A 13,786-nucleotide genomic window follows, 5' to 3' on the forward strand; every position below is an offset into this window, starting at 1 on the left:
GCTATGGCCATGGTAGTAAAATGGGCAGGGTGTATTTCACCTCTTGTCCTTAACTGTAGAGATCATAGTTGGATTGATAGATGGGTCACCTTATCTACCAAGAGCTGAAATCAGACCCTGGGAGCAGACTGTTTGCTTTTTGGCTGCTCTTTGTTTTAGTGCGTGTCAGTATTTCAGTGTTAACAGAGTCTTTCATCAGAGATGATTTACTATTCTCCTGCTGGCATGAGCTCAGCACTTAACAGAAGTGTTCCGAGTGTTCCTTCCAGGAAGGGATAAATATGCCCAGGTTTGATGGTGTAAGTCAAACCTCACCACCTTCCATGACATGCAAGATAATTTTTATTCTCTGCAGAGCAAGTGGCAGTGTCTGCCATCAGTGAGAGGCACTGAGCAGGCTATGTTTGCTGCATAGCAGGTGAGATGTTTGCAGCTGTCTAAACATCAGCATCCAGTGTCAGCCTTGAAATCCCAGAGTATCTCACCTGAACTGAGTCACTGCTGCTCCACAAGGGCTCAGCTCCTGTGTCAGGTCTGGCAGTCCTTGAGGTGTGTCATGGGTAGCCCAGGCATTTAGGCTGGTACCACCTCCTTTCTTAGGACTCATAATTGCATCCAATCTGATTTCTCTGCTCAGGGAAAGAGAAAGATTTAATTTCATAAAGAGTAAAGAGCGGGGAAAAACAAACTTACAAATCCTGTAAGAAACCTAAGCCGTGTGTCGATGTCATGTCTGGGGAATAACCTGTTATGGATATAATTTTCTTTCCAGAGTGTACAATCATCACCCACTAAAACTTCCAGCCAACTGCCATGTCAGGTACCTGCAAACACGCCTCAGCAGCCCTCGCAGCAACAGCAGCAGCAGCAGCAGCCGCCCAGAGGACCAGACCAGTCTAAGGTAGCTCACTTGCCTGCTCACTTTTCTCCCTTGGTTTTGTTTGCCTCCTGCCAGGGCTTGTTCCCACAGGCAGTGGGAGCAAATATGCCACACTCCAGGGGATGTTGTCTGTGGATTAAAAATGAGGAGGGGCTGGAGTGGGGACCCCTTGATTCATAAGGGTGTCCCAGATTCTTAAAGGAGTGCTGCTGCACAGAAACAGAGAGAGGGTGGTGTGGGCAGTGTGGCTGCTGCTGAGGGAGCATGTGAGCTCAGAGGGGTAAAAAGGCTGTGATCTTTTAGTCTCTGGTACCGATGAGCATGCTGTCATTTCCATTCCTCTGCCCTGAGCATGCCAGTTAATCACTGCTTTGTGAAGTGCTATACTGCTTCAGGAAAGAGGGCACCTCTGCCTTTAACCCTCTCCAGGTGCTGGTTGTAAAGAGGCTCTGCTGTACATTTCCCTTTCTAGCCTGCTTAGCTGTCTCTCTAACATGTAATTAAGATACAGAAAGATTATAGAGAGTTTTTAGAGCTTGGAGGATCATTTCTGAGTCAGTTCCTGGAAAGGGTATGAAGACAGATGTAATTTCTAGTATATTTAGAGTGAGATACCTACTTTGCAAAGAATCAGTGCCTTGGTTTGCTTTCAGACCTTAGAGAATGTGCAGAAGGTAAATGAAGACACCTTTTTCCTCAGAGCCTTAGCCTTTGTGCTGCAGAGGTGTCTGTACTGACTCTTCCAATCCTTTACGTCTCTGGGGGGGGTCAGAATCCAGATCTGCAGGTGGTTGCAGGGCAGCTGGCCATACACTATGTTGTCTTTCTCAGCATCTCCAAACCTGCAGCCTTTCTTCCCCAATAGTTTCCATAAACAGTCCCTGAAAATTGGTGCTTTTGGCAAAACCAGCCCACCCAATGTGTCAAAAAGGTACCCTCCCAGCACGTCCCAGTGGCCTGTGCCACAGCCATGGTTTCCAGCCCCTCTCAGGAAGAGTGGACCCCAGCAGAACTGGTCTGGGGTCGCTCCTCTACCTGTGGGTCACAGAACAGATGAGCAGCTTTCCAGGGAAAACAGGATAGGCAAGGGCATCCATACCTACACATGTTGGAAGTGACATTCAGCTGCTGCCCCAGGGTTCACTGTTCCAGGGAGCAGGTTTCCATGGGGGTCATGCATAGCTGCTGTAGAGGGAAAGGCCTGATCCTAGTTTCAGCTTTTCTTATGGGCAGTTATGTGCTGATTCATCTTGTAAAGCTGAGTCATGAGCACCACTTCCTGCAACACTTGGCATTTCCTTTGAAGTTCTGGTGCTGCTGAGTGCTCTGGTGCTCTCCACGTACCATCAGGTTATGAAACCTGCTGCTGAGTGAAGCTGGCTTATGACTCCAAAGCAGGCTCTGCAGAGGGGGGGGAGTAGAAGACAGGTCCTGGATATATTACACAGAGTAGGCTGAACACATAAGGGAAGTGACCTTTCTCTCCAAAATGCTGCAGGAATCCCCTGCTTGGACAGATGAGGCCCTCCCCGTCCAGGAGAAGTGAGGAGGTGGTTTGTGGTGTAGCTGCTTTAGCATTGGAAAAATCAGCTGAAGATTTCCAGCTGTGAGTTGGAGGGGAAATTTGTCTTCTTCCTCTGCAGCAAGGGCTTAGTGCACAGAGTCCAGGGAAGGAGGCAGGCTGCTGTGGGCAGAGCAGTGCAGACCACTGTGCAGTGCTCAGAGGGAGAGGTGATGGTGTCTCAAAGCAGCTGTGAGACAGGAGTTGATGTAGACTTTTCCCTGACTTGCATTCATTCCCTCTTCTGCCTTCATTCTAAACAGTCCTCGTCGCAGCCTGGCTCTCCTGCTGCCCCTTCCCCCTCCCAGATGGACCTGGAGCAGCAACAGCACACGCCTCTTTTTGGAACTTCTCCACCTCCTCTTCCAGTTCCCTCGGTCCCAATAAAAGAGCCACCACCAGGCTATGAAGAGGCCATGAAGCAACAGCCAAAGGCCCAGGTGAGAGCAGTTATTCTCCTCGGTTTCCTTGTAGAGACAAACAGTTGCCATTGTAAACCTACTTAGTTTCTTGGTGTGGGCCAGTGATAGGGAATGGAGACACAACTGCACCTTCCTTGTCAGACTTCCTCTGGAGGGTTTGGAGCAGACCCTAAATTACACATAAAAAATCCCAAGCCATTCGTTGTCGTTGCTGACCATATTTTCCCAGCCAGTAACAGCCTGGGTTACAGAGGACTGTAACCATGTCATGGCCTGCTCATTCTTGCTAGAAAAGAGCCCTGTCCCTGGGGCAAGGGAGGAGAGCCAGCAGCCAAGGGTATTTCTGGAGGTGGAAGTTCCCCTGGTAAATAGGAAAGTAATCATGCACTTGCTCTTCCCAGGAGAATGGCTGTTCCAGCCAGCAGATGGATGACTTGTTTGATATCCTCATCGAAAGTGGAGGTAAGGAGACAAAGCCAGCATTTCCCATAGTCCCTGGGTTTGATGCTGGGGATTGTAGAGCACCGAGGGGAAAGTCTGTCATGGCTCCACTTTTTTCTCTGATGCCCCTTCCAATGCCTTTAGCACTGGCAGTAGTCACTAAGACACTAAGGGAGATATCAGTCAGGCCTTCATATGATTCTGTGATTCTTGATGGCTCTGCTGCATCAAATTTGGGTACATGGCTTCTGAGATACTGGACAGAGATGGAATTTCATGGTGGTGGGCTGAAAACTCCCCATAGCGAGGCAAGCGAAGGCGCAGGATGTTTCCTCATCCCAGCTGGTGGTCAATGATGGCTTGGTCTGGGGGGTGTCTGTGGCCGTGGTAGGTGAGAGGGACCCTTCTGGTGTTCAGCCAGACTTTTCCTTACCCTGGCCCGTTTGTTCCCTGTACAGAGATTTCTGCTGACTTCAAGGATCAGTCATCCCCAGCTGGGAAAGAAACACCTGCGGCGCCGGCCTGTTCCCCACCGCCCAGCAGCCACCACTCCTCGGAGCTGGCGGTGCTGGTGTCCCTGGGGCAGCCGGTGCTCGTGGGCCGGCTGGAGGACTTCCTGGAGAGCAGCACCGGCCTCCCGCTGCTGACGGCAGGCCACGATGGGCCGGAGCCCCTGTCCCTCATTGACGACCTCCACAGTGAGATGCTGAGCAGCTCGGCCATCCTGGACCACCCGCCTTCACCTATGGACACCTCGGATTTGCACTTTGCTCACGAGCCGTCTGGGGGCATAGCCCTGGATCTTGCTGAGGCTAACTTGGACAGCATGGACTGGCTGGAGCTGCCAGGGGGTTCTGTCATGAGCCTGGCTCCCCTGAGCACCACAGCTCCCAGCCTCTTTTCCACAGACTTTCTTGATGGACATGATCTGCAGCTGCACTGGGATTCTTGCTTGTAATTCTGTGAGCAGAGACTGAAGGGAATGGGAGTGGGAGGGCACAGGCATGCAGAGGGAAGAGGCCAGTCAACCAAAAAAGAGAAAAAAAGAAAGAGCTCCTAGTATTTGTACTCCTCCCCTAACAGTGTCCTTCCTGCGTGAAGCCGGCATTGGGCCGGGCCAGGGCAGGGAGAATGGATGCTGGGGGGGCACAAGAGGCAGGAGGAGCTGTGGGGCTGGCAGCCTCCTGCCCACTGCACACAGCCTGGCCCAGCCAGGGTGACAGCAGAGCCAGCAGCCCCTGTTCCTCCAGGCAGGAGCAATGGCAGCACACTGTTCCCTCACGTGGGACAGAGCATGACTGGGCCTGAGTTGTTTACAGCAGCAGCACTCTGCGCCTTCTCAGGATTGGCAGATAAAGGGGGTTCTGCTGCCCCAGCATGGACGGTCTTAACGATTTTGGAAGGGGATTCTACCTCTGGAGCAGGACACAAAGGCAGGAGGCTGCCTGGGGCCCAGAGCAGCTGCCCTCTGCACCACCTGCCTCTGTCAGGGGAGGGTCTGATCTGCCACAGGGCTGGCAGGAGCTGGGCAGAACAGGCACCTGCTCTAAATGTAGCCAGAGGGAACCAGGGCTCCTCACCAGCCTGGTAACCTGGTCTAAGCTGGTTTCCCGAATATTGCTGACCTGACTGCTCACTTCACTCGCTTTGGGCTGCAAAACAGTTTTTAAGGTGCTAAAATCAGGTCCTTATATGTTAAAACTGCTGTCAGGCACAGCCCATTGCCCCCAGCTCCCACAGCATTCATGACGTCCCCAGGTGAGCAGGGCAGTCAGCCTGGGCAGGGACACAAAAGCTCCTTTGTGTCCTGGGGAGCAGCTGAGGGGCACAGCTGGCAATCAGTAACATATCATTGGGGGCCATGTGCAATCTGTCTCCTGCCTTTGCTGTGTTGGTGCCTCGCTGTAGCACGTGCCCCAGTGGAAAGCAGCAGCTGGGGATGAATGTTAGACCCCATAGGTGAGGAAGGGGACTACAGGAGTGGTCCCAGCTCAGTGCCTGTGAGGGCCCCTTTCTGGAGAGAAGCCTGAAAGCAAGTATTGGGCAGCTGACCTCTGCTCTTCCCTCCCTCCAGTCCCACAAGGTAAAAGGCAAAAGTAAATGGCTGCTTACTTTGAGCTGGTGCCGTGTCTCTGTAGGGCCCCAAGCTGATGCCTTGGGGGAACTGCAGACTGAGGAGTGGGTGGACAAACCCTCAGGACCTCAGAGCCATGACAGTGCTATTCCTTGGGCAGGGTTCTATGGTGAAACACCAGGCCTGTGGCTCACTCTTGTGCTGTACTCCTGTTACTGTAGAATTCCTGTGCCAGTAGTAACTCATGGCCATACTGAGCAGGTGGGACATGGCTAGCCTGGATGTGGCCACCTCACCAGAGTCTGTCCCTGCTTTGGCCTTGAGCTGAGTCCAGGCTGCTTGTGCTGAGTGAGGTGAGGGAAGCTGTGGCTTCTAAAGTCGTGCAGACTAAGGTACTGACCTGCTCAGGCAATGATCAACTGCCATCCTTCTCAATTTCTCCTTGAGGATGCTGTCCCCACCTTTCCCCACGCTGGGCCACAGAGCTTCCTACTGGGCAGGAGTAGCTGTGAGCCATGTGCTGCTTCCCTGCAACTTTGGTTCCTGGTCCTCTTCCCAGGGGGAAGCTGTGCCACAGGGGTGCTGGTACCTCTGCTCTGTGGTGAGGCAGGTTGGCAGGCAGCCCAATCCTGGACAATGTGCTTTCCCTCAGCCACTGAACTGGCAGCTGGGTGGGGTCATGCCTGTTCGCAGCTGGGAGATCCTCTTGCTTTCCTGAGCCCTTTGCTTGTTAACTGCATGGGGAGCCACTTTATTAATCATTTGCAGGGGGAGCCTGCTGGCAGCTTCCTTTCTGTCCCCTCCCCTCTCCTCTGGCCCTGAACTGTAAGCAAGTTGGAGCCTCTTATTCCCTCAGTGTTCGGGTTGGGGAGGACACCGCCCCCCTTCCCCTTCCCCACAGGCTTTCTATTCCCCAAGCTACAGTGTCACATCCTAAAAATCAGAATAAAAGAGACTGGTGGGCACCCCCTTTATCCTCCTAAGCCCTCTCTGAATTCTCTCCTGGTGCAGCCCAGGTGCTCACTGGGAGCAGTGAGTACTTAGCAATCAGCTTACAGAGCTTTCACGAGCTCTGCCAGGGCAGCTGCCCAGCTGTGGGGGCAGGAGGCAAGGAGTTTCTAAGGAGGAAGGTATGGGGGAAGTGGGAGGATCTCCAAAGGGCTGAGGAGAAAACGTGAGGCTGCCTGTTTGTCAGACTCAAGTAAAATCAGGTTCTTTTAGCCCATAGTTGCAGTAGCCCCCACAAAACCCAGCTGTGTGATTTCTTTGGTACAAATAATTACAAATCTGCAGCCATTAAATAAAGAAGGAAATTATCAATAAAGTGCAATGAGCTCCTAGAGGAAGGTGGGAGCACTCTAGCTGCAGCCCTGGCCTTAGCCAGCCCTTGTTCCTTGCCCTGTGCCAGGTACTCCAGTCACTGGCAGAAAGATGCCAATGCCTGATACCAGTGTAGCCCTTCCCAGAGGTTGCTGGTGAAAGGCTGAGCTCACCACTGCTCCCTTTCACCTTCACCATCAGGTGTGAAACTGTAGGAATTCATTGACCCTGCCTTTGCCTAACATGCTTGCATTGGCTGAAGAGCTTCCAGGAGCTCAGAGGAAACAGAACCATGAGCCTCATGTCCTGAGGAGCCCTGGCTGACCTATGGGAGCCCCTCTGCCAGTAGAGTGAGCGATAACCCTGTGCCTGTGGGCAAAGGGGAAGGTGGTGCCCCATCCCTGGAAATGTTAGAAAGTCTTTTCCCCAAGCAGTGCCCAGAGCAGGCTTGCCCAGTTCTCTGCTTTCTTACTATTATTTCTTTGAATAATAGTTCAATAGTTCTTTGTTGGAAGAGGTATTCCCCTGGACATACATTTTTGCACCCATTGGGAAAAACAAAGTCTGATGTTCTGCCTCTACCTTGAATGTAATCATGAATCTTTCTGCTGTAACCACTACTTGTTTGTAATGTGTATTTGACTAGCACGCACTCTCCCTTCCACTATGCAGCCAATGGCGAGGGCTGATCAGCATCATCAGAGTCAGATGGTGCTGGGGCATCAGATCCAGAGCGAGTATTCAACTGGAAAAGGATAAAAGTGACAAGTTAATGGGGGAGAGAATGATCTTTAAATTGAATTATTTTTTCAGTTACAAATATTTGAAGAAAAAAAATCCATTTTATTAAAAAAATTCCAAACAGCCATGTTCTCAAAAACTTCTGTGCTATGTTGGTGGGAGGCTTGGGGCCATTGTGCCTTTTCCAGCTAAGGGTGAGTGATTCCTCTGCACCTTTCTCAAACCTGAAAAAGCAGCTTAAGTGGTGGTGGCTTATCCTTCTCAGCTGCAGGGAGATTCCCTCAGCGTATGGAAATTACCTACCCTCCAACCAGAAGCAGGTTTTACCAGGGGCAGCTATTAAGAGTCTCCTCCAGCCCAGCAGGTCTGGACTACAGGTGGTGGTGAGGTGGCACTGCCCCTTCCACAGCCACATTCCAGAGGAATTACCTTCACTGAAAACACTCACTTTCAAATCAGAATGTAGGCTGCAATTTCCACCCTCTCATGAGTTTGGACTTCTAAACAGTTCTCCCAAGGGCCTGTGCCCTGTTACTGTCCCACACTGCAGCTCAGCCTACACCTGCCTTTGCCAGTGACACTCCTTGAACAGACAACACTGCCCATCACCCTGCCCTGCTTTCTGCTAGCCCCTCTGCCTTTCCTACGTGTCCTCCCCCTGCAGTGTCCCTACAACCCGTATTTTCAGTATTTCTGGTTTTTCTGGGGCTTTGCTGTGGACCTGCTCTTAGGGCTGGGTGGCATAGAGGCGAGGCAGGGCTGCCACTGCTGGCAGTAGAACTGGCTCTGCCCTGGCTGCTGCCTGACCTCATGGGCTGCTCCAATGCAAAGAGATCCCTTGGTGCCAGCACATCTGTCAAATGGCAGAAAGGAAAAATTAAACTGAGTCCTGGCCCTGTCACAAAATAAGACAAAGCCCACCACTCTCCGAAGACGCAGTTTTTATTTACAAACCCACCAAATAAAGGAAAGTAAGAATCTAGTGTCATCCCATCAGTAGTTTGTGCTCACAGACAAGCGCTTTCAGTAGAAAGTCACAGACTCTGTATCCAGAGCCACCACCACAAAGCAGCAATTCTCCACTCCTGACCCACGTCCCCATTGCCATCGCAGGGCGAGGAGGACGACTTAGTCTCCCTGAGCCAACTCCAACCTAAACCTTGTCCTGAGCTACAATGGTGCCAAAATATACATGTTCCTGGAGTAAATTTACAGCTTTTTGGTTAACAGTAAAAATCATCTAGAGACTAAAATGACAGCATGAAACACTCTTCTTTAGGGGAGAGATGGTTTTTGTCTGCTCCCAGAGGAGACAAGGACCATCCCCTAAGGCTGTTACAGTGGTAACAGGCTGGTAAATTTGGGCAACTCTTGTCAACACCCACACCAGTGCCAGGGAGGTGGGATGAAACTGTTCCCCCTTCTCAGCTCCTGGTCAAAACAACTTGTCCACATGTCCCCCAGCAGAGGGGAGCTCTTGGCTGGCATGGGGAGGAGATGTGCTCTCCCTGCTCCTGTACAGCAGTGAGTCTCTCACCAGCCCAGTTCCACATGCAGCTGCAGTGCCAACTGTCAATGGCACCAGCTCTCATGGATCCAAGCCACCCCTCAAGTGCAGTCTCTTCCCCACAGCTTCAGCCACAGACAAACTCACACCCCCAGTGACTGCCAGCCCATGTGGCAGTGCACAATGGCTCCAGCCAGGCTGCTCCCCTCAGCAGTGGTGGGGAGGCAGGGCTGAGGAAAGCAGAAGATGGGGGTGGCAGAGATGTGGAAAGCTGGGAAGGGGCACTTGGTTTTTGTAGCCAGAACACAGTTGTCCCTTTGCAGCATCACCCTCAAACATCAACCCCCTTGGGTCGGTAGCTCAGCCTCTTGGCACTGCTCCATCTGTTCCAGGTGGTCTGGCAGCCCCCATGGGGGATTTTGTCACAGATACAAGTGGGTGGGGTGGGGAAGGGCAGGGGGTGAGACATTAGGGGGTGGAGGAGAGGAGTATGCGCCATCGAGAAGGTCCCCAGGATGGGGCAGGGTGGGGGTCACCCATCTATGTCCCAGCTGAAGAGATGGTGCTTCACGAGCATGTCCTGCACCCCTTCCTTCAGTGGCTTCTTCTCCTTCTCCTGCAGGATGACACAGAGAGCTGGGTCAGTGCATCACACCCAGAGAACAAGAGGTTGTGTCTGCATGCAGAGCCTGAGCACGCCAAGGCCTCTGGCACCCAGACACAGCAGCTTTCTGCTCTCCCCACCTTTACACAGGGAGAGGCTCTTTGGTTTGGAGAGCACTGGGGAAAGGGAGCCTGTCACTGCCCCCTGCCCCACTTGGCAGGGCAGGCAGCCCCCTCAGCTAGCACTGCTACACAGCTCCTGCAGCACAGCCTGCCTTAGCAGGGAAAGCAGCCCCATCCACAGCCTTTGGAGCTGGCTCCAGAGGAGGTAGAGGATGGGCTGAAGCACAAAGCAGGGAGAGGGAGGCAGTAAGTGAAGCCCCTGGCTGAGTGAGAGAATAAGAGATGCCACCTACTCACCTCCCTCTTTATTGGCAGCTCCCAATCCTGAGAGAGGCTGAAAGCAAATTTGCCGAGGACTCTGCAACAAAACCAGAAGAAACTGATGTTAAAACAGACCCCCAGACCACACTCCTAGCCTTTGCCCACAACTGCTGTCCCAGGCACACAAATACACGGTCTCCCCAGCTTGTCCTGGCATGCCACTAAGCCTACAAGGATGAAATTCCTTGTCTGATGCTGTTGAAAAGAAGCAGCAGTTACTCATTCCCTGTTTTCCCTGCCTTGCTGGGCTTCACATCCAGGTCCAGGCTGGAAGAAGGAGCTTGAAGATGTGACAAGTGCAGCCCCTACAGAGCCTGGTGCAGCAGCACAGGGAGGCACAGGCAGCCCTGGGCTGTGGAGGATGGCAGACACACCTGGCTGAGGGGGATGCATGCAGCTGGCAATGGCAGATTGCAGGTTCCTCTCCAGAAAGCAGACCCCTGCCTGTAGCACTTCAGAGTTCTGCAGCCCCCTCCCTCTCCCTGGAGCAAGAGAAGTGTTCTGCAGCAGAAGTGCTTTAAGGGGTTGGCACAGGTGCTCCCTTGCTGGCTGGGAGAAGTAGGATGTAAGATATGAACCAGTCCCACTCAGTTCTTTGGTGTGCCCAACTGGCACTGTGAGAAAGCAGCTGTGGGACAGAGGTGGTGGAAACCTCCTCCCATTCAGCAGCAGGCTGAGAACACAACACCCTGAAATGTGCACACACAGGCCTGCTCTGGCTACAGATACCCCCACTGGGGCCCGAGGCAACTGGGTGGCGCATACAAGAGCCAGCTCCCACTGAACAGCAGCAGCAACCAGGCTGGAGCAGTGGTGATGGCAGGGGATTTCCCTCCAGCTCCCTGGGACTTCTGCTGGTTTTTGCAGAGTGCAGGAGGCCAGGAACATGGATGCCTGGAGTCACAGGGATGTGTGCCCTGGGCTCCACACTGCCTTGTGTGACCTCAGGCACTAAAGCTGCCTTCAGCCCCCGACACCACTCCCTCACCTCAGTCAGTGGGTGACTGACTCCTTTGCAGCCAATGACTGTCCAACTGTGTCCCTAGCACCTTCCCTGCTCTCTGCTTCAAATTATAGAGTGGCAGGCAAAACACAGGGAGAGCAGTGGGGTTAAAAAGGCAGACTCTCCATCAGAGTAGGTGTACAGCAGGAGGTTGCTGGCAGGCAAAGGCTGCCTGCTTGTCACAACAGGTCCCCAGGAGCCAAACTCTGCTCTTGGATCAGGCAGGCACAATGCCTCACAATAAACTGTCCAGAGATTTGTTGCTGCTGCAGCACACAGCAGGAAATCTCTGTGGCTGCGATGTCTGGGAAGGCTATGCTGCAACTAATTGGAGAGGGCTCAAACCCAGCCATAGTGAGAGCCACCTCCTGCAGAGGAGGAGGAAAATATATTCCAGACAATGGCATGGGGACATGCCATGGGGACACTCACCTCAGCTCACATTTTATCTGCACCCAGCCAGGACTGCGCAGGAACGACCAGGGATGGAACCACTTCTCCACGGTCTGCAGGCTTGAGCACAGCACCTCCAGCCACAAATGCAGCACCTGCTCGCTGCGACAATGGGGTAGAGGCCTGTTACTCAGCAGCAGCCAGGGAAAAAACCTCATTCCTCTGGGATAGTCTGTTTTCAGGCCAAGCCTGGACTCCCACCCCAGTAGGAACAGGATAACCCAGTAAACTTGTGTGAGCCACTCCATACAATAGGAGCTCCTTCCAGCTAGGAATCAGGCCAGCACAATGCCCAAGGAACAAGTCTCACCCAGTGGCTGCAGTGAGAGGGGGGAAAAACAATTCTGTGGCCTAAGATTGAAACTACTGCCGCCCTTAAGCCCCTTCTAAGCTCTTTGCACCCAAAATGCTGAAGGTACCAGGGCCAGATGACTCACTTGAGTCCAACACAGATGAGAGAACGAAGCTTCACATCCATCTGTGCATGTGCAGCATCGTGTGTCATGTTCACAGCCTGAACTGCCTGCAGGGAGGGAAGGTGTGGTTACTGCTGGGCAGCCACTTCAGCAACACAGCCAAATGCTGCCCTCCCTGGAGCTCCCACCCTCACCAGTGCCACCTGCTAGCACCACAGGGGCTAAGGGAAGTTCTGGGAGACTCTTGAGCATCTCCTTCAACAGACTCCACAGGAAAATGTCCCCAGAATGGGAGCTGGGCTCTGGCTGGGCTTGGGGCAGCACTCACCCGGTAAAGCAGCTCCTCTGGAGTGAGGACTTTCCCATCTTCATCAAGCCTGTAAAGATCACAAGAGATATCCAGCTAGCTCCAGTCACCCTGGGCACACACAGGCCTTTCCTGCTTCATACCCCCACAGCTCTCATGCTACTGCTGAGCCCAGAGGTGCCCCCACAACCATGGGAGAGCCAGATACAGACCCAGAGGAAAACACAGGAGCCACTGCCAGCCCCAGGTCAGCACAGGCACAGCAGCCTGCTGACCCACAGGAGGATGGGGCAGACCATGAGCCTTGCCAAGGTGCAGAGCAGCATCAGTTTGATGAGCAGAGAGGAGCAGGGCACAGACCTGTAAGTCTTGCAGAGCACGAGGCGAGAGTACACGGAGTCAAAGTCCCGTTCCACTTCCCGGCTTGCAGCCTGGAGGAACAGAGGGACACTCAGCACACCTGCCCTACATCCTGTCACCTTAGCCCTCTGGTAACACTGCTCCATGAAAGGAACTGTGATATCTCACCTCTTCAATGAACAGCCAAGGGTGGCAGGCCCCCCCCAGCAGAGATGGCTTCTTCAATCCATGTTCAAATATGGACTTCAAGGCTGGACAGAGTGTCCCTCGCACCAAGTCTGTCACCCCCTCTGTGACAGAGTCATCTCCAGCGATGGAATACTGAGGAACAGGAAGAAGCAGCTCTCAGGGGGCAGAGCATGGCGATGGTCCACTCACCTACACCTCTGCACAGACCAATTCCACTTCCAGGTGCCCACCAGAACCCCTTTCTGCCATCCACCTGTCATGCTCTTGCATAGGCCCTGTGTTCTGTGCTACTCTGGGGGATCTCCTGGGACCTTTGTGTTTAGGTGATACCCAGGAGAATACACAAGTGACCCCAGCATCATCCCAGCAGCATTCAGCATATAGGAATGTGATGGTGTGATGCTGGCTGAGCTAAGGTTTGGAGAGGGACTTGCACTGAGGGTCTCTGAGACTCTGTAAGCTGCTAGAAGTCAAGACAAACAGAACCAGATAGGAATTTCCAGGTCAGGGAGTACACTACTTTGAGGTATCACACTGTCAACTCTGTTAACCCTCCCATAAAGTGGGATTGTCTCTGTTTCCACAGTTAGGAGAAACACTCAGCAGTGCAGACATTTCTATGCACAGAGAGGTGATCTGCATCTAAGGAGCCAGCCCTGAGTGGAAAGGAAGCAATATGTCAATAGTGACATCTCTCTGGGGGCTTCTCTAGGGGTTCCTGGCTCAGCCTTTGAATCCCTCCTCACTCCCCAAATGCTGAGAAGAGAGAAAACTGGGCCTTCTCCACTTCCCCTGAAAATTGCTTAGGTCAACAGCTGCTGATGTTTGTCTCATACACACTACCCCAATCTTGAGGACATACTGAAGTATCTGCTATAGGTATGTGCCATGCCATCACTGTCACCTGTAAGAGGAACTAAGACATTTTGTCCCTTGGGCACAGCTGCTTGGGGAGAGTTTACTGTCATGGTCACAAAGCATGAGCAAGATCCATAGGTACAGCCTCAAACGAGTGAAAGAACACAGACAGCTGTGAGCAGACAGAAGCACTGCAGTGCTTCTTTC

At 52.9% G+C, this 13,786-nt stretch overlaps 2 protein-coding genes across 4 annotated transcripts in view; one reads left to right on the top strand and one right to left on the bottom strand.

Moving 5' to 3' along the window:
* Positions 1-7,562, top strand: part of MRTFA (myocardin related transcription factor A) — a 94,772-nt gene extending 87,210 nt beyond the window's left edge. Inside the window, exons 12-15 of the mRNA XM_033057647.1 lie at positions 773-901; positions 2,705-2,881; positions 3,265-3,325; positions 3,763-7,562. Coding sequence (XP_032913538.1) covers positions 773-901; positions 2,705-2,881; positions 3,265-3,325; positions 3,763-4,262 — 867 coding nt within the window. The 3' untranslated portion in view covers positions 4,263-7,562. The remainder of the gene's footprint in view (positions 1-772; positions 902-2,704; positions 2,882-3,264; positions 3,326-3,762) is intronic.
* Positions 7,563-8,363: 801 nt separating this feature from the next.
* Positions 8,364-13,786, bottom strand: part of SGSM3 (small G protein signaling modulator 3) — a 28,486-nt gene continuing 23,063 nt past the window's right edge. For all 3 annotated transcript variants that reach the window (XM_033057079.1, XM_033057080.1, XM_033057081.1), the window contains 7 exons: positions 12,701-12,853; positions 12,533-12,603; positions 12,194-12,242; positions 11,887-11,972; positions 11,429-11,551; positions 9,970-10,030; positions 8,364-9,562 (listed from right to left, as the gene is read on the bottom strand). In XM_033057079.1, the coding sequence (XP_032912970.1) occupies positions 9,479-9,562; positions 9,970-10,030; positions 11,429-11,551; positions 11,887-11,972; positions 12,194-12,242; positions 12,533-12,603; positions 12,701-12,853 (627 nt within the window). In that variant the 3' untranslated portion in view covers positions 8,364-9,478. The remainder of the gene's footprint in view (positions 9,563-9,969; positions 10,031-11,428; positions 11,552-11,886; positions 11,973-12,193; positions 12,243-12,532; positions 12,604-12,700; positions 12,854-13,786) is intronic.

Source organism: Catharus ustulatus, chromosome 4 (genome assembly GCF_009819885.2).
Source record: "Catharus ustulatus isolate bCatUst1 chromosome 4, bCatUst1.pri.v2, whole genome shotgun sequence".
Taxonomy (NCBI): Eukaryota; Metazoa; Chordata; class Aves; order Passeriformes; family Turdidae; genus Catharus; species Catharus ustulatus.